Here is a 27326-nt window from a genome sequence, read left to right on the forward strand (position 1 = left end):
TGATATGTGCTGTATATAGGAAGACATTGAAGCCTCACTGCATGTTGTAAGGGTGGGAGTTTAAGCCATGGTAAAATGTTTTGGTTTTTGGTTTTGAGTTTGCATGTTCTCCCCAAACGTTCACACATTATTTGGTGTTGATTTTGCATTACATTCACTCTTGTAATTGCCTCCAGCAAAACAGCCACACAGTCTTAAGGCAAACTGAAAACTTGTAGAATATTCTCATTTCCTATCATAGAGCGTGAACGAATGCATGACTGAAAAACGTGCAGTATTGAGTCATTACGGGAAGCTAAATTTCACACTGGCAAAGCGGGAGCCATGTAATACATGTCATGCTGTGCATTGGTGGGGAGTGCACGTGCTGCACAGACTCATGTGTGTGCACTGCCACCCAGTGAAAAGCTGATCAACTACAAAACCTGATTGAATGTGTTGCCCTTGCAGCCCTGAGTGGGCTGTGATCCTTTAGACCTAGAGTAGAACAGTGGTTCTCAAACCTTTTTTGGCTCAAGTACCCCTTTCTATTATTTCTGAATCCAAGTACCCCCTTTAGTCCAACTACATTATTTTGCTCAGAATACAACTATAGAGCATAATGGTGGCATTTGTAAATAAGAGAAATGAAATAGTATTTAGTGCCTCCTCAATAGATATATTGTTAAAGTTTTTATCATTTCTGGTCTTCTCCCACCACACCTCTTGTATGTCGAGCTCATGTTATAATTTAGAAAAATTTCTATCATCATTATGACGATGATTATTTTGAACTAAAAGAAACATGATTTAAAACCCCGTGTTTTGAATACTTTCATGTGTTAATTGTCCACTCTCTCTCTCTCTCTCTCTCTCTCTCTCTCTCTCTCTCTCTCTCTAAGTACCTCCTGTAGTGCCATCGTGTACAACTATGGGTACACGTACCCCCAGTTGAGAAACACTGCTGCAGAGGAACCTGAAGCGGGTCAGATATTAGTCACTCGACACTCACAGTGGGAAGAAATCCACAGGTAAGAAGGTGGAAAGTATGGATTAAGGCAGTTTTTTTTTTTCAACCTTGGGATCGTGACCCCATGTGGGGTTGCCTGGAATTTAAATGCGATCACCTGAAATGTCTAGTAACTAATCAAAGTAATTACTGATTGAAAGTACATTTTTTACATTTTTTAAGTTATTATTCTTTTTCAAATAAAAACAACACATAAACCTAAACAATGTATTCTATCCTTTCACATTGTCAAATATAAATCTAGTTCAAATAAAATGTAGTATAAAGAAAAGGAAGAAAAATAAAATAAATTAAATAAGTGAGATAATCTAAATATCTGACCCTTATCACTTATGTACACTAATGCTAGCTACTCTATTTGCTACATAGTATAACAAACATGATTAAAAAAAAAAAATTCTAGATCCCTTTGGGTGCGTTAGAAATTTGTGATATTTTTTTTTTTTTTTTTTTTTTTTTTCTTTTTTCTTTTTTTTTCTTTTTTTTCCTTTGTCTGCACATTCTGTTGAAGGTTAACACTACAAGAAGTGCAATCTTTTAACAGCAATGCATATTTTGTTATTGCAATTAAATAAATTTATTTATTTCATTGCATAATTGTGACCATCACCAGCTCTCCCTAGGGAAGGGTAAGAAATACTTTATTAAAGGGAGGATGTAAAAAAGAGAGGGCAGTGTTACACCAAGGTGAGGGGGTGGAGGGGGGTGGGGAAGTTAATAGGGAAGAGGGATACAAGATAGGAAATGGAATGGGTGGGGAGTAGTCGATAGGTTTCAAGTGATGCGATGTGAAATTGTGGTTGTGTATATTGTGCTTATTGTTGTGTTATCAAGCCAGTTTGGTGACCAGTGTGCGGCTTAGGAATAATGGTGGTGGCTGTGAGCAGAGGAAGAAGTGAGTGGACATTCCATAAAACAGGTATTTGGGAACAACGTGTCTATGGTTGAGCCCAGTATGAGTGTTATCCCACAGCCCAAGGCCAGTGCATCCATGACAAATGTATTTCCAAAAACCGCCACTGCAAAACCCACGAGCCGCCCCCGGGCCCGAAGAAGCAGTCAGGCCAGCAGCAAGAGTGGGCAATCTAGGGGCCCCCGGCGACCACCCTACGGCCAAGCAGCCCCCCGAACGCCCCCAAGATCCCAAGCCGAGAGGCAACCATCGCCCCCCCCATACACACCCGAGAAAGCCCCAAGGAGCCAAGGACCCAGCGCACCACGCCACCGATCCAACCCCCAACCACCAGACCCCAGACCCCCCACCCCATCCCCCCCCCACACCCCCCACACCCCCGCGCCCAACCCCCGAGGGGAGGGCCCAGAGAGCTCCCCGCCCGAGACCCCAGCGGAGGAGCCGAAGCCCACGCCCAGCAGACGACCAGAGCCACGCCGAACGGGCAGCCGGCGGGCACCCGCCGCCGAGCCCAGAGCCAGCAGGGACCCGACCCCAGGCCAGAGGGACCCGGAACGGACGCAGCACCAGGAGCAGCCCGCCCAGGGAGGACGACCACACCCCAAGCCGCATAAGGCACCTGGGGGCCGCCGGGAGTCTCCCCGCCGGCCCCCAGGCACCCCAACCTAGCCCCCCATGGCGCCCCAAATCACCTTTTGTTGATGCCGCCCGCGCCACGGGCTTCAGTTTTTTTAAAGCCAGGGCCCCCTCCAAGGGCCAAGCCAGACCGCCTTGCCGGGATGTGGCCCCCTATTTCTGCCCCGACACCCTGCCTCACGGGGCACTACCCAAGCAGGGGCCGTACCAGTAGGTATGCAAGGGCGCGGCACGCGGCACCCGCCCCGAAAGACCCCTGCCAGGACCGGCCCGGCCAGCCAGCCAATCACCCCGGGCCCCAGGAGCACCCCCCGGGACCAGGACCAGGAAAAAATAAATAAATTAAAAAAATTAAAAAAAAAGAAATTTGTGATATCAAAATCGATATCGGAGTCACAATCCTAAAAAAGCTTGGGAACCACTGGATTAAGGAGTGAAAATACAAAGAGGGGATGGATGGGATTTTATTGTGCTCTCAAGCAAAAAAAAACAAAACAAAGTGAGCCACGATCAGCAAGTGAACAAGCAACCAAACACATCTGATGCTTTTTCCATACCTTATGTTGTTTTTTATGATAACTGTGTCTGTTCTGGCATTTTTGGATTCTGATTCTGATTCTCTTTCAGAAGGAAAAGACGGTCCATAAACATATATATAGCTTACTTTGTCCATTGCAGTAAAAGCTCTCCTACACTGCAAGTGCACTAGATTCACACCTTAACTCTAAAACTATTTACATGTCTACAAGACAGAAAAGCACATGTAAATCATATTAAACATTTGAGTCAGGCGACTAAAGTGAAATAGATTATTTGTATTCAGAACATGGAGCTCTTTCATTACAGGAGCTATTTCAGGAGGGAGATGAAAGAAAACAGGTTGTGGGTACCTTGAACATTGCGCTGAAAGGAAATGTCACCAGTGTTTATCCATTCCTGGAGCTCCTCTCTTCCATAACCTGCAGAGAAATTGCCTTTGGACCGCTAAATGACTGTAGACTGTAGTCAATTTTCAGACCCAGAGCCCCGTGACGTCGAGTAACACCGTAGCCCATTCTACCGTGAAGTATTACAGGCGAGCGCTCACGTTGTCTGAGGATAAAACGTTCTCGTCCCAGCGTTAATCTTTTGTCATTAGGTGCCCTCTGTTATTAATGTTTTGCCTTCTTCATTTAGTGAGAAAATAATAAATTATTCAATCAGTGCTTGAGATACAATGTTCTATCACGTAATTAGTGTTTGACAGGTAATTTTGGGCGAGTGGAGCCTGAGTTCATCCGTAATGTTTAAGAAAAATTGCCAATAAGGGAAGATAAAATATGTCATATTATTAACTCTCATTAATATTGCTCTGACACTTTCAAACCTTTCAAAACTCCTCTGTGCCAAAATCTTGCCATCAATCACAATAAAATATAGTCTAAAAAAAACTGTTGCACACAGACTCTAAAGGTCTAATAATACAGGCCATCCATTTCAAACCTCCTGCTGTCACTCTGAGGAAATGCCATCATTAGGACATTATTAATAAAGCAGCCTTGGACCTCTGAGCGACTTTATGGCGCCGCCTCATCTGTCTGCTGTTGCTTATGTTGGACACAACAAAAACTGCGCCGGTGCCACCGCACACGGTGAAGACAAAGTTCCACACTGAGAAGGAGCAGTGACATTGACAAAGTGAGAGCGAGGCCATAGTGCAATGTAACAGCACGCTGGCACTTATGAAAACACCTGCTACACACTGTCAGCAAGTTAACCTTCCATCACAGACATCCCCCACTGGGGGATTAGAGCGGACAGATGTGGGACAGGCAGGGGGTCAGAGGACAGAGGTGAGGTAGAGGGGGACGCTACAGGAGTGACTTCATAAGTCTGCGTTTTTGTTGTGGGAGCTTAGAAATAGCGAGGACAAAAAAAGAAATGAGAAGACACAAGGGAGTCGGTGAGACGGTGTGAAAAGAGGAGTATAATTTAAGATGAACATGTGTGTGCCACTGCCATGTGATACACACTCATCTGAAATCCTCTAAAGTTCACCTCAATATTTAAACTAGTCACATTTATATTAATAATGCATTTTCTATAGGGAACTTTTACAGGATAACCTTCATAAGATGACAATCTATATATAGGCAGATGTTTCCAGAGGTGAAAGAAATTGATTACTAGTACTCACGTTAATGTAATTGAGTTGCTTTTATGGGTACTTGTACTTTTTTGATTATATTCCTAAAACAGTAATGTTACTTGTACTTAAGTATACTTTAAATTAAGTAATTAAATGACATTACAGTAAATTATTACCTTTTGTGGTTGTTTTTTTTTTAATTTCCATTTCATTGTCTCTTCTAAACTGCTGACTTCAGGACTAAAAACATAATCCATATGTTCTTAGTCGTGCCATTTCTGATCAATGCTGAGCCATTTTTTGGGGTTCGGGTTGTTGTTTCTACCTATTATGTTGTTACCCACATGATACTGTTTTAGAGTCCATACATTTAGCTATACTTAGAGCCTTGAATTTTTTTTTGAATTTTTGAATTGAATTATTTGGGGTTATTTTTTTTATTTAAAAAAAGACTTGCACATTTTGACAAACCTTTTATTTTATACAGATGCCTTTGCGGAAAATGAATTGTGCAAGATTTAATCTCTTCCTTTTTAAGTTTAGACATGAGATGTTTAATGTATGCAAGGAAACCGTGACAAGATTTATTACCAAAAAATAAACTTGGAGGGTGAAAGTAACTAGTGTAGTACCTTTTACTTTGAGTACTATTTAATTGGGCTACTTTTTTTACTCGTAATTGTGTACAATTTCAATCAAATAACAGTACTTCTACTTGAGTAGGATTTATCAGTGCTCTTTACACCTTTGTGATTAGAGGGATTTCAAACATATGGGTTCATAATATGTTCCCCAATAGCACCACTGGATGATTATTGAAAGTAAAAATGTTCTAGACTTTATAAGCGTGTAGAAAATCATGCAGAGATCGATGCAAGCCTCCAGTCAACAACAGATGGTGATGATGCCAGCGATAGTGACTCATCGCATACAGATGAAGGCGGCAGTTTCAAGGCACTCCATCTGAAATTTGTCATTAAAGTGATCTAATGTCAGACAAAAACTTTCAACTTTTAATCAAATTCTTTTCATTAGGTACCTAATGATGCATGTGGGCAACAAATAAGTCATTGGAGTAATATTCCTGAGTCAACTTGCTCTGCTGCTGGTTGCAATGGGCATGAGTGCAGTACCATGTGACCTTTTTTGATTTTTCTTTTTGTTGGCAAAAGTATGACTGATTTTATCGTGTGGAGAAAAAAATAGCTTTTAACAAAGTTCATTTACAAAAAAGTTGTTACAACTTGTTTGATCTCCTTATTCAAATCTACGATTTATTGTGTGTTTTTTTTTTTTTTTTATGTGACTTGGTCTTTAATCTTTCATCAAACTATTTGACCATTCATCAGGAACAAACAAGTCAAGCTGGCTGTGAATTATTCAGCAGCTTGTTACTATTTGTAACAGCCAACTTTGTTTAACCCAAGTTAAAGCTCTGACTCAGAGACTTTGAAAAATAGCTAATATTGCCACTTTAAATTTTTCCATTTAATGCATTATAAAATATTGGAAGGTCTCTGCCATGATTGACATGTAAACAGACACGCCCACTAAGGTGAGCATTTCAGCGTCCTTCGCGCAGTGCTTCCACAGTCTATCACCGCTGCACATCGGGGAGGTTGTGCAGCTTCATGCACCTCAAATTCAGGGTCCGATTCTGAATCGAGGACTTACGGCTCTATTTGACGGATCGCCATTGTTGAAATAGCTTATTGTTGAAATAGCTTATTGTTGAAGTACCGCTATGTACCGGCAAATGCCCCGCCCCCACTCTCTGTCTTGTGTTTATAAAGCAGCATGAGCTTGGCTACGGAGTGGGCGGGAGGAGGCGGGCCGTCCTGTGGCCCAACGTCACTCAGTGAGGGGAGGGGAGACGGACTCACACTCAATAACAGCTTGAATAGTGTTTTACTGTAATGTGCACTTCTTTAGCTGAAAACAATCAAAAATAAATTTGCTTTGGTGATTACTGATCCCCTCGTAACAGAGCGAGACATGCAGGGAAGTCAGTGTCCTGGCTATAGACACACCCACTCATGTATATGCATAAGTAGGCCGCAAATCAGCCTGTTTGTAGAGTTGTTCAGAAAGTGACTTTTCAGGGGATAAAACTCTGGAAAACAGGCGAGTTTGGGAAAATAAACCTTGTTTTTGAGGTCCTTAGAACAAATGGAGATGGGTGAAAAATAGCATGACATGGGACCTTTAAATATAATATGTATCCTCTGCTGTGACATATTTACTATAAGCCTGAAGTATCAGATACTGTGCACTGTTTGGTTTGACAGCAAGTATCTTCCTTCAGCTTGGTTGCTGAAACATTCAGTTTTCTTGACACAAGTTATGAGTGTTTAAACCCATCAGCACCAGAGATTGCTGTCAAAGTATCACCATGGCTGACAAATGACAGCAGCAGCAGGACTGGGATTAAGTTCATGGGGAAATGTTGATTCGTGGTTGCTGAGAGCTCTGCTTCCTCACCTACTTTTAAAGTATTTTATGTTTTTCATAGATTAAATTCCACACTCTCTATCAACTTTTCCTAAAGCGTAAATTCACAAGGGAGTCTCAAATAAATTACAAATGGTTTTCTCATTTTCTCTATCATTGCTGAGACCTTGTGCTGAAGTGCTGGTACGAATATTCACTTCATTGAATGATGGAGCTTCTACCAATTGAGTAACCAGTTAGTTTTTACACCATTGCCTAATTAGGACGTACTAATTCAGATTCACTTCCTTTTCCCTGGCTCCTGCCTACCTTGATTTGTGTTTGAAAAGTCACTGCAAGGAACTGACAGAGTTTGACACACTATGAGACAAAATATCGATAAAATTTGATACCAATTCAACTTTTTTTATATATACCCCTAATTACAACAATAATGCTGCGTTCACAAAAGACACAAAAGAAATCTAAAAAAAAAATTAAAAAAAACCTCTGAGATTAAAACCGAAGTTAGCTATTATAATAGTTTCATTAAAGCCTCTTTTACAATACTTCTACCTAATACAGTACATACTTATGGTCATTTTCTATAATGTGTAAACCTCTGATGTTTTTCCGAGTCATGAAGAAAATAATGAGGTTCCGAGGGAATGGCTGCGTCCAAATAGTCTCTCCTATCTCCTTTCCTATCTACTTTTCCATAACCCCGTGGATGACGTCACGGGGTTAAGGAAAGGTGTTAGGAGAGGAGTTAGGAAAAGGTGATCAGGTTTGTTTTGACGATCAGACGCACTTCCACTGGGTAACGTAATAATCCGTTCCTTAGCTTAAAGAAGAAAATTAATTAATTAATTAATAAAAATAATAAAAATTAAAAAAAATTAAAAAAAAACTTTTATCATGGCCACCACTTAAACACTTCTGGGGGTTAAAGAACAGTGGATAGGAAAGGAGATAGGAAGGACTATTCGGACGCAGTCTATGGTTCCGTGCAAGTAGAGATTGTCCCTTCTCGGCTACCATATGCATCTGCACAAGACAGGAAGCTTCATCGTTTGTTGTGCTATCGGCTAACTTTGAACGGAGAATGGCTGATTATTCACGTGTAAAGTCGACAAAACTTGTTTTGAAAGGTCAAAACAAAGGGTAGGTCCTTTCTAAAAAGCATCACCAACACAACACTATTGGCTATATATGTCCACGTTTCTTTGGAGAAAATGCTAGGCTAAGCTAACATCGCTAATACGTGACGTTGATGTTAATGTCCTATCTAAACTTGTAATGCACTTTTTTAATGTAGCTAAACATCTATATCATAAGTGAAATTGATAACCCCTACCCCGGGATAATTTATTTTAGATATATTCTATAAATACTAAACACCTCGGTCTTAATTAAGTCCAACCTGTTACCACCAAATATTTTTATATCATTATAACTTGGTACATAAATGTGTTTATATTTTCCTGTTGACCAGTGGGATGATTTTGATCTCAGCGGAAAACAAACGGGTAAAGATTCTTGACAGTGGTGTGTTGACAGTGTCCAATAGCAGATTGTAAACACTACTCTGTAAAGTCACACACATCATTGACTTGCATTGGTTTATAAAAACCTACTGGCCTGAAATGTCCTGTATATGAACGTAATGCACCCAAACCTGTGTAGCATAATGTTAAGGCAACACCCTGCAGTCAACATCACTCATATCATTTGACATTATGTAAACTAATCAAGAATAACACTGTTGTTATGAAAAATGACATTTAACAAATAATAAATGCACATTTTAGAAGGTTGTTCAAATTTACATGTGAATTATGATCCTCTAGAGCACAAATGTCAAACTCAAGGCCCTGGGGGCCAAATCCGGCCCTTTAGAGCATCAAATTCGGCCCGCATGTGTGAACAAAATTAAACAAAAAACATTAAACATTTTGTAAATGACCATCTCATTCAGTTTTACATTTCTCAGTCATTTTTTATTTTCAAATTGTCGAAAGAAGTTTTGGAGAAAAAAAAAAATACAAAATCTGGCAAGTTTTCCTCTAATTATTCCACACAGTTTCCCCAAATTCCCAAAGTCAGGGATTTTTAAGTGAACGTCCTGCAGGGACTGATATACTCACATACTTTACAATTTATACATGGAAGTACAAACCAGGGAACATTAATGTTGAATTTGCTCTTCTTCCAACCTAAAATCTGTGGCCCGCTTAAGTTTAAACTGGTTTGTATTTGGCCCCGGAACTAAAATTATGAAACAATGCAATTTGACTTACACTCACGGATCAATTTTTTTTTTTAATATTTCATTAAACAAAGGGGAAACAATAGTGTTTGAATTAAAGCAGAATCACATACAGTGTAGAAGTTAGAACTACTAAAGTCATTAGGAGAAGTCTGGCTGACTCAGGGTGTATTTTGTTTTTTACTGAGTAAAAGCGCCTTCGTCCTAAACTGATACAGTGGATATGAGGAATGGATTTATTTTGTGGAGTCTGATTTTATTTGAAATTCTCATTTGGCTACGCAATACTAGTTTTTAGTCTGGTTTGTTTTTTGTTAGTAAATATGTCTAGACTTTTATTAAATTGTCATTATTTTAAGCAATTTTATTTTGTGTACTCTATTGACGGGACATGTTCTGTCATCATTTATGTTGATTAAAATGTAGATGCTATTCCTCTGATCCTAAAGTAATAACCAACCATGGAATTAACAGTATTGAGGAAAAAAACAGTAAACTAAAGAGAAATGTCCATGATGATACTCATATGTCCGTGATGATACTCATCCTCAGATGATTGGTGTAGATTCCTGAAGTAGTGTCTGTGTATTGTTCTCAGTCTGACATAGGGCTATGATATAGGGCAATATTTCGTCTTGCGGTACATTATCGATACACTGGCGACCCAATATCTATTTTTTTCTTCTTTTTTTTTCCTTTTTCCCCCTGAAATGTATGTGCAGGTTTAAGTTGAATTTTACACATGGTGGTAATTATAAGTTAAAATGCCCAGGTTTTCATAGACCACCCAGTCATTTATGTTATAATGCACTGACTAAGGCTGAACGATGAACCTTAATCGCATCGATATTGAGGTTTTCACTACTGCAAGAACGTAAGCTGAGATGCTGAGGTTTTTTTTTTTCATCTCCATCATTTGAGTGATAAATATGTTCACCAATAAAAATTGCCGAGAACCGCCTTCCTGGGCTGCTGGCCAATCAGAGATGGTTACAGGACAAGCTTGTGTGCGCTACAGAAAGTCTCTCTTTTTTTTTTTTTTTGCTACAGCGAGTCTCTGTGTGCGCTAACAACAACTACACTAGGGCCCTATAAAATCCACGTTAATGGAATCACGGAATCTACTGTTGAACGCGGAAATGGACAGAATCGGGTTTAAACTCCATCAACGTGAGGAAAATCTTTCCCACTCTCATCCTGGCCATTTCAAACACCACCTAAACACAGTCTCATGTGGCAAAAAAACTACACAAATCATCCCTGACTCCTAAATCAGAGCCAACCAGTGCCCGCTTAACTTTATCGTGTCTGTGGAGCTTCGTCCGTGTCTCGTGTAGCGCTGCTGTGCTCCGTGAGAACAGCCGCAGCTTTAATCAGTTTCACCTGCTCAGAGTGTTTAAACAACTCATCAGAGCTACAGAAGATCTGTGGGAAAAGTTGTTTTGTTGTTGTGGACGTGACCATCATCTATACCAAGGATTGTAGAGTCTGAAACATCATAGATTAATGATAACTGCTGATACTGTAAAATATTCTGGCACCTAGTGGTGAAATAACTGATGTCCATTTATTTTTGTGTAATCATTATGGTCTGGATTGATGTCATCAGGATAATTTAAATTAGGTTGATTTAAATTAAGTTTATCAAAACTTAAACAATAAACCTGCTCAAATTCAGTAAATGATTGATCCCTGAGGGGAAATTGGGTGACTGTGACATTATGGCTGTTCTCATACATCTTTACTGTATATGTATGTATCAGAATAGTGTCACTACAACTTAAATCTACCTTTTAATTGTATCTTACTTTATTTTTGACATACAATTTTGTTTAATTATGGGGTTTTTTTGGGGTTTTTTTTTATTTTGTTGATATTTCTAATAAAAAAAAAAAAAATGGAATTTAAAAAAATTAAAGTGGAAAACATGGAATTTGGAAAAAAATAAAACAGAATTTGGAAAAAAATAAATAAATAATAATAATAATAATAATAATAATAATAATAATAATAATAATAATAATAAATAAATAAATGGATGTTATATCATAACACTGAGTTAGCTAATATCGGCACGGCTGCAGAATGGCTCGTGCTGCTGCTGGGGGGGCTGCAAAACCAGTTTTAGTCAAAAAGGAAATGGAAAAATTTGCTAAATTTTGTATAGTTTTTATTGTTTACAGGTCCTCAAAAAAGTGTAGTTTTTGTTGTTTACAATTACAAGTGTTGTTAAATGTTGCACTACATTTTACTTAATTTAAAATGACTTTGTATACTGTTCATAGTTTGTATTCTCAACTTTATTAAAGGAAATTATGCTTCTAAATTTTTGTTATTTTTTCGGAAATGGTATCGAGTATCAAGGTTTTTTCTGAGTATTGGTATCGAGTTCGAAATTCTAGTATCGTGACAACCCTATTCTCCGCCCACTCTACTTATAGTAGGTACCTGTCGCGGATGAATACATTTCACCAGCCAATCAGGATTGGCGTAATGAGATAGGGCTTCTGAGATATGACGAGGTGGCGTATAATTACTCAGAGAACCTGGATTATGTAAATAACCTATAGTTTATATTGTACTACTTTTAAACAATGTGTTAACAGTGCAAAATGAAGCTTTAAATAATAATTATACAAAAAAGCAATTAAGAAAATTAACCAGAGAATTGAAAATGTACCAAACGCTAACCGAATAAATACATTATTACAGATTGCACAGCCCACATTTTAAATGCAAATAATGCCAACGATCTGGTAAATTTAATCGTCAACCAAAATCGTGATCGTGATTAAAATTTGATTAATTGTGCTGCCCTTGTCTGACATAGTTTCTTTTTCTCTGTAACTCGGCAGCTTTTGTGCTAAACTATTTTTATAAAAGTATTTTTATACCCACAGAAAAAAGAAGAGAGACAAAGATAAGAAAAGAAAAGCAACTGGAAATGAGGACAAACTGGACATTATAGGTGAGTTTGACTGAATCGGCCGACTGAGAGCTTTGTCAACAAAGCTGGAGATTTAAATACTTTTGCTGTACATTGGCTGAATCAGCAGAGAAATTTAGAAAGATGCTAGAAATGAGAAAACTGAGTTTTATTTGGTTTGAGTTAGTTTTTTTTTTAGAATCATGTGGTTAATGTAAAGCGTTTTGAGTGTCCAAAAAAGCGCTATATATATACACAATGCATTATTATTTATTATTATGAATTGTATTTATTTTATATCTTTGTATAAATCATAAAACATTAATTTGATCTGTTTTAGGCTAATAGTGGTTGGTGCAATAGATGTTCTTTTGTTGTGTATTTTATCTGTTTTACCTTTAAACATGTCTGTAATATCTTGTACCTTTTATCAATTCTAATAAAAATGTCAATGTGTTGTTTCACATGCTAATTGTTAATAGGTGGTTGGTGGTCTGTGGGTAGCTTTGGAGAAATTAAAGGGACCGTTGCCATAGAGATGCAGAACAACGCATACATCCACGCACTGGACACTGGACTGTTTACACTGGGAGCACCACACCAAGGTAAGGTAATAAGGAGAGGAGATTTGTTTATGGTAGTGACTTTCTAACCAATCCCATACCAGATTATGTGCATTGCTTTTACTGTTAAAACAAATCCTTTCTTTAGCATTTGTTTTGCCTAAAAGTGTAAAGTGAATCTATTTTAAGATAAAATGATCAGTTGCAGCTTGTCTGTTTGTTGTTTTTATGTAGTTTTTACTTCCTAACAATGCCTTGGCAAACAAAAAAGATGTGAAATGTTTCCAGAAAACATGACAACAATAACCATTGTCAAACAAAACAAATTGCAGTAGTTGATGACAAGTGACTCGCATGAAAAATTGCTTTGACTCTTGAAAGCGAGAGAAAAGATCTGTTCCTGTCAAAGTCTAACTCCCAAATGAAACCGAAAACAAAACATCTCCTCCTCATATTTACAGTTTTTTCTGACTGTTTTTGTCTGTGCATTGGTGTCCATTTGAAATGCCATTATCGTTTTTAGTGCTTTTTAATTGAGGGATTAGAAAAGTTGAAGGTGTTTTCTAGAGCCCAACTAATTTGAACCGATTAATTGACATCTATCAATTACTCATCCAGTTAATCGGTCAGGCTTTAATATGTCACTGATATATTCACTTTTTTGCTCTGTGGAGATTCTCTGGCTCCCTGCTGTGCTTTCTGCATTATAACTTGACACTTTATAATCAACAGTAATGATTTCAAACTTGCAACACTGGGAGAAGTGCATTAGTTCATCGTTTACAGATACATTTTGCGTTTTTGGGGGGGATTTATTAGTGTTTTTCCTTACATCTCACAAGTTTGCCTCTCCTTATTTATCAGTGGTTTTACAGTCCTTATGTTACTAATTAAAGTTCCTTGTTTTTGTATTGTATTGCTTTTTTGTCTTAAATTATATTATGTTAGTAGAAGAATTTGTGTTCATGTACATAACATGCTGTGTATTTCAATCTTCTTATTTTATATATTGGTTGTTGGCTTTTTAAATCCCCACTATTGGTATCGGCCCTAAAAATCCCATATTGGTCATACTCTTTTGTTTTCCTTCCACTGGAAATCTTGGAGTTCCACATATTAAAGTATCTGTATTCATCTGAGACTGTGAAGGGACTCCATACCAGCCATCCAACATATTTTGGTTAGCTTAGTCTATAACAGCGCAGGCTAAACTGGGTTAAATGGTAAAGAGTTGACAGTACTGTTTACATTTTTGTTCAAAGTATTCGTCATCAGTTCATCTGAATGGTTTTAAAAATTGTACACTTGGGATCTAAAAAAAAAGCATTCTTAACCGTTTGGTTTCTAATCCTAATCTTTGGCTTTAAATTTGATGTTGCATTTGTTCCTTGCTTTTGTTGTGTTTTTTTCTTATGTGTTTCTATTGGACAATCACTTTAGCCACCAGCTCATGTTGGCACTTTTTATGATATTAGGTCTTTGGAGACCAGAAAAGGAGTTTTTTCTGTCAGGTAATTAATTGGCCAGTCAGTGAAGAGCTTGGGACAATAAATAGCGCCAATACATAGTGTGTGTGTTTTAAACTGGTCCCACTGAGATGAGGCAATTCCTGATTTTTGGCCTTAAATTGACAGGAGCCTTAATGCACTGTGAGGATCAAGGAGAGTTCTGCCTTCAGGCAGTGGGAAAAGACTGTGTTTAGGTTGTAAATCCAGTCTGCAGCCTGATAAGATCGTCAGTGGTCTAGTTGAGGAAAGGGACAGATAGCTGGGAGTTTTTACTCATTTCTGCCTGCAGGCAAATTTTCAGGCGCAGCACTCTTTTAACTGTCTACTCAGATCAAGATGCTACTGAACAATGAATTCAGCCCACGTGGAAAGCAAAGCTGGGAAATTGGATGGGAGATTGAAACATCTAAATTCCCGCTGTGAGTGGCATCCTCAGCATGCACAGAGTGAAAGAGGAGAGATGAAAGAAGAGTAGAAGCAGAGATCGGAGGCTGTGATGAAGATGATTTGTGCAACAATGCAGCTATAATTCTCCCAGTGACCTGTCGTTCAGTCATTGGGTCTTAATGGAGGGGTCACTCTCTGACATATTCAAACCAAAAAAACAAACCTCAGACTCTGCTCCACTTTAAAGGCTTGATGTGGTACACAACTAATTTGTCTGAGCTATGATAGATGACTAAGGGCACGACTCTGGCAGGAGGACACTGTGAAACCCCGGGTATAACATAAAGCAATCTTAGTATAACATGACAGCTCATTCTACGTGTCATTCTAAAAATGTCCTGCTGAAGGGGATATGAACCCATAACAGTGTATACTCAGCATGGTGCATTGTTAATTACCATTAACCTAAAGCGGGACTGAAAAACTCAATATGGGCAAAAAAAAATTCATTATTTAAATAAACCTGTAATAAAAGTAAGTTTCCTTATGAAATGACAGCAGTGATTTAGGTTAAGGTAACATGGAACTTCTGCGATGCAATTTGTTGAAGATAAAACTCCTTAGGATTTAATATTACCTGTTTGTTTTTGGTGTGATTAATAAAACAAATCAAACTATTTTGTAACAATCTTACCAATTCAAGCCAGGAGCCTGACTGAAAGTAAACATTGCTGTTTCAGATGATGAAGGACCAGATCCTCCAGAACAATTCACTGCCGTCAAGCTCTCAGACGCACGGTGAGTTTAATAAGACAGGCTGCAGTTTGTGTTTGCATCCTTTAGCAGCTGATTTATCATTCTATTTCTACATTTTTTATTAAAGACTAACTGAACCGCGCAGTCAGGGCGTTGAGGGGGTCCGGTTTGGGGGCCTCAGTATTGCATCACTGCTTTTTGCAGATGATGTGGTCCTGTTGGCTCCAACATACCGCGACCTTCAACTCTCACTGGATCGGTTCGCAGCCGAGTGTGAAGCGGCCGGAATGAGAATCAGCACGTTCAAATCCGAGTCCATGGTTCTCGACCGGAAAAAGGTGGAGTGCCTTCTCCGGGTTGGAGATGAGGTTCTGCCCCAGGTGGAGGAGTTCAAGTACCTCAGGGTCTTGTTCACGAGTGAGGGAAGGATGGAGCGAGAGATCGACAGGCGGATTGGTGCGGCGTCTGCAGTGATGCAGAGTCTGCACCAGTCCGTCATTGTGAAAAGGGAGCTGAGCCAAAAAGCAAAGCTCTCGATTTACTCACCTATGGTCATGAACTTTGGGTCATGACCGAAAGAACAAGATCACGGGTACAAGCGGCCGAAATGAGTTTCCTCCGTAGGGTGGCTGGGCTCTCCCTTAGAGATAGGGTGAGAAGCTCAGTCATTCGGGAGGGGCTCAAAGTAGAGTCGCTGCTCCTCCGCATCGAGAAGAGCCAGATGAGTTGGCTCGGGCACCTAATTAGGATGCCCCCTGAACGCCTCCCTAGTGAGGCGTTCAGGGCACGTCCCTCCGGAAGGAGGCCCCGGGGAAGACCCAGGACACGCTGGAGAGACTATGTCTCTCGGCTGGCCTGGGAACGTCTCGGGGTCCCCCCGGAAGAGCTGGAGGAAGTGGCCGGGGAGAGGGAAGTCTGGGCCTCCCTACTGAGGATGCTGCCCCCGCGACCCGGAAATGGCTAAGCGGGAGAAGATGGATGGATGGACTAACTGAACCCCTGCTTTCTGCTGACCTGCCACTAGGAGGGAAATTAAAAAAATGCGTTGATTATGGGCGGTACTGCTGTAGCAGTAAGACACGCCCACTCTGTGTGCAGAGAAAGACAGTAATACATACAATGATGTGTCTGTACTCACACACAGCGAGTTCATAAGCTGAAGTTTGTCACTACAGCAACAGACACACACACACAATCACGACGTGAAGCTCACACACAGCCTTACAGACACCACTCAGGGGCAAAGAGCTCTGCTCTCCCATCACCTCGCGCACATAGCGATAAGATGTACACACACAACCACGCTCATGCAGAGACAGACGGGAATACACACACATAGCTTGATGAACCCTCTGATTAGACCAGAATCTGCTCTTTATAGAAGCACAGAGTCAAAACAGCAGTGATGTTTCACACGGAACACAGTGGACTTCCTCATTCACTGTCAATCAATGCTCACTGAAGCCTGTGATTGGAGGAAACCCTGCTCCCTCCTCTCAACTGTTATAGGAGGGGCGGGGCCAACAGTGAAAGTTGATGATGCTGGGGAATCCGGAGGAATCAGTTTTAGCCAATAGCAAAATTCACTTTTAATAGCCGACGTACAACCCTTAGTGGCCAGTATATTGGACATTCTACAGCTAATATGCAAAATTAAAATACTTTTACTAAAATGTGAAGAGTAGGACTAGGATCAATCAATAGCACTACTTAATACCCAAATACACATGTATTCAGCAGAAAAAGTGGGTTTGGGGTTCAGTTACTCTTTAAGAACTTGTTTCTATTGTTGAGATATCCATAAGTAACCAACCTGTGGGCTTTCTTGTTGAGTTGGTGCTGCTTTTATAAAGCTATTTTCATTAATCTAAAAAAGAAAACACTATATCATCCTCTTATGTGCTTGTAGCTGATGTGTGAAAAAAGGAAAAGAGTTGGCAGACAGCATGCTTTGAAGTTTTGATGGAACCGTGTTTATTTGTCTTTGTAGGGTAGCGTTGAAGTCTGGTTATGGGAAGTACCTGGGCATCAACTCTGAGGGACTGGTGGTGGGACGCTCTGATGCCATTGGCCCGAGGGAACAATGGGAGCCAGTCTTTGAGGATGTAAGTGGATCTTACAAGTTCAATCTGCATTTGAAATGACCCGGTCTGCCGTCAATCATACTAGTGTAGTGTAAATGAAATGGTGCTTATATAACATAGCATTCTTATGCTTGCTTACAGTTTAAACAGACCCAGTTCTCATAGATAAGAACTAAGGAGAATCAGAGAGAGTGGGACTGCTTTTGTTCTTTAGTCTACAGTAGACATGGCACCTCTGGAATCATTTTATTTATTTTTTTAAATAAATGCACAAAATTGCTCTAAAAACATACAAAAAATGCAGCAAAATACCTAAAAGGACACCAAATATAAACAAAATGACAACAAATATCTCTAAAAAAATGACTTCAAAAATATACTACTAGTAAATTTCAATAAAATGTACAAATGAAGAACTAAAATACACAAAATGACAACAAATTACACAAAATACACAAAATGACTAATAACACAAGACAACAGTAAAAACACACAAAACGAATCTAAAAACATAGGAAACATCAATTCACAAAACAACACAGAAAGCCTTTGTTCTTTCCTGTGGTAATGGTCAGAATGATCATTATTCTAAATGCTGACATGAACGTTGACGTCGTGGCCCTCAGATCAGACAATCATATTTTTGTGGGCCCCACTGTGATAAAAGGATTCTCTCTGTTTTGAGTTAGCTTGCGTGTTGTACCCAACACATTGCTACATGACTACATGCACTTACACACTGGTTTGAACATAAAATGTGTGCAGTATTCAACATCCGATGGTGATAACTGGCATGTTTACCATTTATTTGTAATCAAAGGAATGTGCATCCCTGATCTAATCCATGGCTGTTTTCTCTGTTGCTTCAGGGCAAAATTGCTCTTATGGCGTCAAATAGCTGTTTCATCTCCTACAGTGACAGTGGGGACATCGTAGCCACAAATAAGACAGCAGGGGAAGGCGAGATGGTCAAGGTGAAGAGCGAATTGTCTTTTTCCACAACGCTGCATGCTAATCCCTTGGTTTTTAAGTACTCAGCTCTGTAGGGACTTTCCTGCCAAGAAGAAAAATGTCTGTGACCTCTTCTCATGAAGCTCAACACATTGATATTTAATGCGCATCCTTTCTCTGTTTTCCTCCTCCCAGATCCGAACTAGTGCAGAGCGAGAGGTCAAGCGTAAAGATGACATTGCCGACGAGGACAGAGGCAACGTGAACTCCTGTGAGGTCAATTATGTGTACGTAGCCCCACTGTTTCCCACTGCTGCGTCCACCACACCAACAGGGCAAATGAAAACCAATGAAGGCTGATGTTGGCTTCTCTCTGCATGCAATGGGTTAATTCACTGTACACTGATTTTAGTTAACTTTCTACTGCATTTAATGAGCTGTTGAAAAGCCTGCCAGAAGTTGTTTCAAGTACGTTCAAATGGGAGCGTGTGAGGGCAGAGCTGTGTGAAGAACCTGTTAAGTATGCAGGTATTGTCCTGCACTGTGATAGAGTGGCCCTGCATGAGTGGATGCATTCAGCACAAAGCTGCAGTTAGTTTTTGGATCTGAATCCAAGCTCTTATATATCAGCCTGTTGGTAGTGCGAGCTGTGGCCTTTTTTGAGGAGTTGAATTTACTTTCTGAATTTACTGATGGAGAGCATATTATTTATCAGATAAAAATTGCTGCTCAAAAGTTTATTTTTATACATAAGGCTGACATTACGCTGCTATTATTATGACATGAATAAGGTGTCATTAAGTGGTCTAGGCCCACTAGATCCCTCCATCTAACCCAAAAAATGCCAACATAGCTCCAAAGGTGTCATAATTTAGCGAACGACACTTAATGACAGCCTTCATGACACCTTATTCATGCTAATGGTCCACTGTAAACAATGTCGACATTTTTGAAAAAGTTTTGCACATTGCATTGTCGGATGTGGAGTTCTATAGACGTATACATAGAAGTGTTTTTACTTCATTTCTTTTGTTTGCCCAAAAACTCTGAAATAGTGACTTCCCAACACTTTTCCCTGACTGAAAGTTGCATCGAAACTATGACTGATGTTTATTTTGGGGTTTTTACTGAAAGACCCAAATCTGGTCAAAATGGAATGTCGCACAGAGTGAGGTGATATCACAGGGAATACCGGGAACGGGTCAAGTGAATCACTGTTCTCCTTGTCTGATGAAGAAACACAAGAATATATCATATAGGTCTATTGATATATCATAATGGTACAGTATTAGTCCAAAAGACAAAATGTCCATCAACATCATTATTTTATTGGACTACAGATAATTTTATTCCATTAGTTTGATGAGAGTTAAGTCGGGATTACTTCCTCCACATTTTATCACCATGGTAACTGATAAAGGTGACCATCCATTTTAAAGTAATTGTGAGCATCGTTTTTGAAAATCAAACATCCTTAACAAAATTATTTTTGAAGAAACGCTTGCATCAGTTCTGCTATGAGACACACACAGTATCTACACTAGCAGAAGGTGGAATCAGGTCAATATGACTTTGAAGAACCTTCAGGTCTATCCTGAATTCATAAATAGTTAGAGGTTATAAATTTACTCTAAAGGTCACAGAGTAAAGTCCTTTTTCAGGGAATTGGCTTCCATAATGTCAGTGTTTCTGCTTCTTTCTGAGATGGTCCCAGGCTTTGGTAACAGAAGAATGATTGATTTTAGTTACAGGTACCCTGATACAACTTTTTAACTTCCAATTCCATACAGGTATTGCCTCCTTTTTACGTGATGGCTGATATTTAGTTTTTGCTTTTTTCAGGTCTAACAAAAAAACATTCAAACATAAATCACAATTTTAAAATATATGACAAGACTGAAACAGACAGAAGCAAAAAATGCTTATATGCCCAACATAAATTACAACATTCAAGTCAAATACTTTCTTTTATATACAACATTTAACAAATAACTCAAACATATTTCTACTGCTTCACATAACTTTCTAAAATATATTGTGACATTTTCTTTTTGAAAATAAATAATGTGTCACTCATTTTTATTTCCTTACCAACGTTATTCCACAATTTAACCCCAAGAAGAGACAGACATCTTTGTTATACTTCTAATCTTGCTTTTGGTAAAATAAACAATCTGATTACTTAAGCTGTATTTGCTGGTCTGTAGTGAGAAGTATTTTTGAACGCCTGATTGATATTGGTCTGATACAATATCGGCACGGCAACCATACTTTATATCTTATTAAGTGTAGAACGTTAGAAAAGGCTTGATCAAGTGATATTATGATACTCAAACCAACAACAATAGTCAGTAACAGTTGGTGTGAGGAAAACGGACTCATTTCTTTTTAACTAATGAACTCCATACATTTTAACCATAAGAAAACTTCATCAGAAGACACTAGAAAAATAACTTAATAAATCCATTTAAAAACAGATTTATTATATCAGAAATTTTAGACGCAGGCCAGGCTTAGATAACTTGATACTCGTGTTGTAGGGTTGTTTTTTTTTGTTTGTTTTTGCTAATAACTGATCAGGATTTTGGACAACCTTAATTTTAGTATTTATTCCTGGTTTTGTTGTTTTTAAAGTATTTGGTTTATCAGTGATTAATGTTGCTGATACTTTAAAAACGTTCAAATGTCAAGTAGTGAAGCTGACTTTGATTTTTTTCTTTTTTAAACTCTTTTCCACATATTTTGATTTTTTTCCATGGCTCTTAAAGGCAAAAAGATTATCCACCTCTGTTCTGAGATGTGGTCACTTTACATTGGTAACCATGATTTTTGTAGACGTGTTGACATGTTGCAGTTCAAAGTAACACCTTTCAGCTCTTTTTAAAGCAGCATTAAGGCCCTTTAGTTTGATGGTGGAGAACAACAGTGATTTCCTTCCCATTATGGGGGCCGTGTGTCAGTCTGTTCTGACAGCTAAATCACACACGTCTGGGTGGGAGATGAAGCCTTTAGCCACTCGCCTCATCAAACCCACAGCCTAAAGATGCAATTGATGGTCCACTCTGCTCCAAGATTGTGACACAAAAGTAAACAGTCTTCACATTTTAGCATCCGACGCTGCAAGTGCTTTTGTACGACCTGTCTGTGTCAGTACGTCTGTGTGTGACTTAATAAGTCACTGTTTCTTGCTCAGTGGCTTTTTCTCGTGTTCAGTCTCCATTATTTGTTTTTAAGTTCAATCTTGGGGAAATGGACTCATCATGCTGAAGTGTTGGTAATGGCTGCCCTTGACTCATATTTTGATGTTGTGCTTATCTTTGGAAACTTGCTTTTAGACAGAGTGCGGCGCAGGAATCATAAAATACAGGCCTAGCAAAGGAACACTAAATTTCCATTAAGTTTGTGACAAGGTGCCTTGAACGTTTATGGCTCTGTTTTTAAGGGTGTTTAAATATTTTGTAATGACAGGTCATTTAAATCAAGAGGTTGTTTCAAGGTGCCTGGTATTGTATTTGTAACTTGTATTTTTTTACTACTTCACAGGTGTCGTGTTGCATAATGTGCTGTTACTACTGCCAAAAGAAGATGCTCAAAACAAGAGCTGGACTTTTTCCTTTATAAAACCATTTGTCACGTTCATCTATCAGATAATGAGTCAGAAACCCACTCCAGAGTCACCTGGCCTTAAAGTGCATGACACCATTTTTCATGTTGAGGTTAAATGCAAAAATCTATGAAATATTTGGCATTATTATCATCTAAACGTCTGACTTGGCATTTTTAATGTTGATATTTGTGCATTTGCGGTCTGTTTTTCGGAGAATGTCCATATGTGCAACCAGGAGGATCTTGGGAGTTTTCCTTCAGCTTCAAGGCAGCACAGAAAACGCACACTGACCACGCCTACGGAGCAAGATAGCATCATCATTATCATTATTACACCAACTACTCTCAAAGACGCCTCCACACCAGCACTAGGCGATATGGACCAAAACTCATATCGATATTTTTTCTCAAAATGTCGATATATGATATAAATCTAAATATTTTTAATTTAAATATAGTCAGACCTGAAAAACTATTTGCTGATGCAAAATGCCACAAAGGCCCATTTATTAACTAACAGCTGCACAATATGTGCCACTTGGCTGGGCGATTTTATAAAGAAAAATTAGATTTTCTATTTTTTTTTTTTTCAATGCACTTAAAAATGACTGCAGACATCAGATATATTGTCAAAAGTACAACTTTATTGCTGTGATTGTCCTCAAGAGTTAAAATGCATAGAACAATCCCAAAATAAAAAGTAAATTATTCTCTGTCATTCAACAATTTCAAGCTTTAACCCAGGTTTGAGTTAAAGTGCAACAGCAACTTCACAGTAGCTTAAATTTTCTTTTTGCCCAGCCTTAGTGCCACTTTTGAATTATCCTATTAGGAATAGCATGTGTGAGTGAGTTCTGCTGTGTGGCTTGTTTAATTCAAATCAATTAAAATGAATTTATATAGGCCATACCAGCCCAGTCATTGCCCGATCCCGTTAGATCTCAGAAGCTAAGCAGGTCTGGGCCTGGTTAGTAGGTGGATGGGAGACCACTCAGAATTCTAGGTGCCACAGTGGGGTGGCAGTCACCTCAGTGGTATCTGTCATTGTGTAAGACACTTTACCCACATTGCCTAGTATGAATGTAGTGTGTGAGTGAGTGCTGGTGGTGGTCGGAGGGGCCGATGGCGCACTTTGGCAGCCTCACTTCCGTCAGTCTGCCCCAGGGCAGTTGTGGCTACAATAGTAGCTTACCACCACTAAGTGTGGAGTGAAAGAACAATCCCTTTATTCTGTAAAGCGACTTTGAGTGTCCAAAAAAGCGCTATATAAAATTGATGCATTATTATTATTATAGCGCAAATTACAACAATAGTCATCTCAAAGCAGTATCAAACTAAGGGGAAGGTCTGTGTTAGGACGCCCTCAGCAATCCATTTAACTGTGATTTTCATGCTATTCTGAGAAGTAGCAAAAGCAGTGACTCCTAAAATGAGTATTTTAATACAAAATAAGCTATAAAATCTATATATCAATATAGGCGATATTGTAATTTTTTATATCGCCAAAACAGAAATATTGATTTATATTGCCCAGCCCTACTCCATACTATGTAGCAGCAAACTGTAAGAATAGACTTTTCTTTATTAAAGAGCCTATTTATAATAGTGTTCACTGAGAAGTGTTGTGACAAATTCTATGACCTCACCAACTGATGGTCTAGAAAAATTACAGATTCGGACGCCACCACAGTCGGCTCCAGCTGAAGCCGGAGTCTTAAATAGCTTTGATATAAACTATAATTCTTTACCATAATCAACAAGTATAGTATAAGTTTACTCTTTAGTATTTTTCAGTCTGCCTTCACCTACAGCCTAAGTCTACCTCTTCATCATATTAGGTTCATATCATTGAGGCTGAATGAATCCTTCAAGTGGAATGTCTGTCTGCAACTCATGCTTAGATTGTTCTGAACATGAAGGGGAAACATTTTCCATGGATTTCAGCAGCGGCGCTCATCGGGAGTAAAAATTACAATAATAAAGAAAGATTATGGTCAAACCGAGCATCGTTTGGCACTTTTATCAGTGGATATCAGCATGATTTTTTTTCATAGAATAAGATAGTGTTAAAAACATTAGATGTTAAAACTAGTGTCATGTGCCCACAGCCTTGGAGCTGTGAAGATAAGCAGCCTGGAGACGTCTTTATTTCAATAAGACTAAAGCCTTTTGTAAAATGTCTTTTTTACCAAATATGTGAAGATTTGCTTGTAACCAGAGGTCTGTGTGTGCGTATATTGGTTAAACTTTGCTCATGTCATTTTTTATCCTTTGAATTTCAGAAAGAAGTTTCAGAGCTTTCAGGATCGAAGGCTGCGGGTTAACGAAGATGACCCATCGTCTTTGAAGAAAGCCAGAATGGATGGAAAATTTCACGAAACTCTTCTCGACAGGTCTGAAAATAAATGTCAATGTTAAAACTGTTATTTCTAACATCAAAGACAGCTTATTCAAATTGGACTAAGTATGACTTTAGTGCCTAACTGGTAAAAGTAGCCGAATTCTGTCATTACTGCAGATCAGACTAACGTAGCAGTGAAAACCAACGTGATTTGTGAGAGTTGGTGCTTTATAAACTCTTACATTTGACTACAACTGGGATGGAGCATTTTAACTGGGATACTATCCTAGAATTGTGAAATGGTTTTATTTAAAGGCACACTGTAACCTTTGGCCACTAGGGGCGCGAGACCTGTAACTTCCACGTCAAGCGCCCCTGGTGGCCACAAGTGCCACAGCACTGTCACAAAAATCAACAGTCAGTCAGTCGGGCCAGCCTCCCTTGTCTTTTGATTGTGAATGCAGACAGTAGTTGACCTGGAACTTCGGGATAAGGATTTGTTCCAAGGGCTGTGTCGGTTGAGCTGGAATGTGAAGCTGGGCTCCCACTGCGGCTGGAGAAGCAGCTGCGGCCGCCACCCTCCTCTCCCCTTGCCGCGTCGGTGGTGCTCCCCCCTACTCCCTTGCCTCCGTTGTCGGCCCCTTTCGCCAGGGGGTGGGGGGGCGGACAGGTGACCGGCCGTGCTCGGGACGATGTCCGGCATCGAGCGGAAGGCGGGTCGGCGAAGGCGGCTGGGTCTCAGCACCGTCTTTTTAGCCTCCTCAGAAGCAGTTTTTTTGCTTGTCTCGGCCATGACCAGGGGTCGAACAGGCGGAAAAATAGTAGCAAAAGCCTTAGCCCAATGAGTATATCCAAGCCTGTGGTCACGTGACTGCTGTAAAGTGATACGTTCTCCAGGTCACATGACCTGGCCAAAGACGGTCCGTCTCTCCAAACTTAGTCAGTATTTCAAGAGCGAAGCCCCGCTTGGAGCATTGATACTGTCAAGCGCTGTATATCGGCCTGAGGAATCATTTAAAATAACTCGTACGGGTCAACTCTTTAGGTCATAAAGTCTGTGGTGTGCCTTTAAGGTAGCTGTGTGTGCGTCTAGTGGGATATTTCTTCCCAAAAAAGAAAGCAAACTCGACATATGCATAGCAACTAAATTAATATATTTATATTTATGTTTTTAATTGCAATTTGGTTGAATAACAGTGAAGTATCATAACTTGTTTGTTTTGTTTGTTTTTACAGGAGAAGCAAAATGAAAGCAGACAGGTACTGCAAGTGAAGACTTTGCTGTGACAACAATGTAAATGTGTCCATTTTATAGGTTTAAAGCAGCATTCAAATGACTGTATTTGCTTTGTAATGTTTTAAATAAACACTTTTGGGTCAAATCTTTTTTTGTTGTTTTCTTAGACAGAGAGTTTTTAATGATGTCTATCAATCAATCACTCAATATTGTATTTTAAAAGCGCTTTTCATACCAAAAAAATGCAGCTCAAAGTGTTTTACAAGGTTAAAAATGGATCTCAGGTGACTCAGAGTCCCACTGAAAGTCAACCATTAGCCACGAGAACCTTGTGATCATTGTATTTTTTTTTTTTTTTTTTTTACATTTTTGTTGCTGTTTACGTCAATAAATTGGTCTGTGAAAGGTAATGTAAACTAACTGATGGTCTAGTTCAGTGAGCAGTCGGCTCCATATTGACCTTTAGCCAACCTTTTGTGAAATATCACAGTCATTCATTTATACTGCAAATCAGTGTGACAGCTGTGTGGAGGCATGTTTCCATCAGCTGAATAAAGATATCAGAGAGAGAGAAGGCCAAGTTACACACACGCCAGACTTGATGGAATAAAGATTGTTTGGAAAAAAAAAGAGAGAGCGAAGAAGAACTCCTCAAAGCCAATAAATGAGGTTGTCTGTCATGCTCAAGAGCTTCAAGATACTTTGCAATAAACACAATGAATATATGCACACAGAGAATATTAGCAGTAAAGGAAAGAAAACATTTAATCATGAACTTGAAAAGATTCTCGAGGCTCCTGATTCATGTGTGAAGCAATAAAAGAAGGCCATTGTCTGAGGATAGGATGTATTTTTTTTTTCTATAGAGACGAGGCAAAATAAAACTGCCATTTTTAGGCTGCTTTACAGAATATCTAACTAAAATAAATAGCAGAAGCTTCTTTTTTTTTCTGATTCTAGGGGTTTTCAATCATGCAAATTGCACAATTGATTGTCGAAACAAACAAAAAAAAAAGAAAAGTCCAGCAGCAAGTTTGTCTTGTGATATGTTGATTACTAATATTATCGGTGAAAAAAAAAATCTAAAGCTTCTTTAAAGTAACCAGAACTCGATCAAATAAAGAAACTTATGGGTGTGATAATAACAATACATTCTATTTTCTTCCTTGTAAAAAAGATATAATGAACATTATGAAACATTTTACTCCCTAGGTGTAATATTGGCTCTACTGTAATGAATAACTTCTTGTACACTGATATTCCTCACATTCAATAGTAGGATTCTGAAAGGCGCCATTTATCTGATTAAAAACACCAATGTAAAGCTCCAATATGAGTTAGCAAATATAATCAGACCGTGTCTAAGCTTTTTATCAGAAGTTCAGGTGAGACGCGCTTACAGTTTAGTTTCTTCCTGGAATCTACCACTTACTCTCAGATGGGGGGGGGGGTGAATAATTGTTTTTAGTAATTTGACGGGCTCTTGTTGTTTATGCTGCAAATGAAGGGAAACTTAGCTGTGTTGCTTGTTGAATAGGTTCATAGTTGGATAATGTATCGTTAAAATGTGAGTTGTAAACGT

The 27326-nt window shown here is 39.0% G+C and overlaps 1 protein-coding gene across 1 annotated transcript; it reads left to right on the forward strand.

Annotated features, from left to right (window-relative positions):
* Positions 1–8123: 8123 nt before the first annotated feature.
* frg1 (FSHD region gene 1) lies at positions 8124–25889 on the forward strand. Its single transcript, XM_028460443.1, has 9 exons — positions 8124–8280; positions 12286–12353; positions 12794–12916; positions 15510–15567; positions 17516–17630; positions 18479–18583; positions 18756–18847; positions 24449–24559; positions 25744–25889. The coding sequence occupies exons 1-9, from the start codon at positions 8222–8224 to the stop codon at positions 25778–25780; spliced, it is 768 nt and encodes a 255-aa protein (XP_028316244.1). The 5' UTR covers positions 8124–8221; the 3' UTR covers positions 25781–25889.
* The last annotated feature ends 1437 nt before the right edge of the window (positions 25890–27326 follow it).

The sequence above is a fragment of the Gouania willdenowi genome, chromosome 1 (genome assembly GCF_900634775.1).
Source record: "Gouania willdenowi chromosome 1, fGouWil2.1, whole genome shotgun sequence".
NCBI lineage: Eukaryota > Metazoa > Chordata > Actinopteri > Blenniiformes > Gobiesocidae > Gouania > Gouania willdenowi.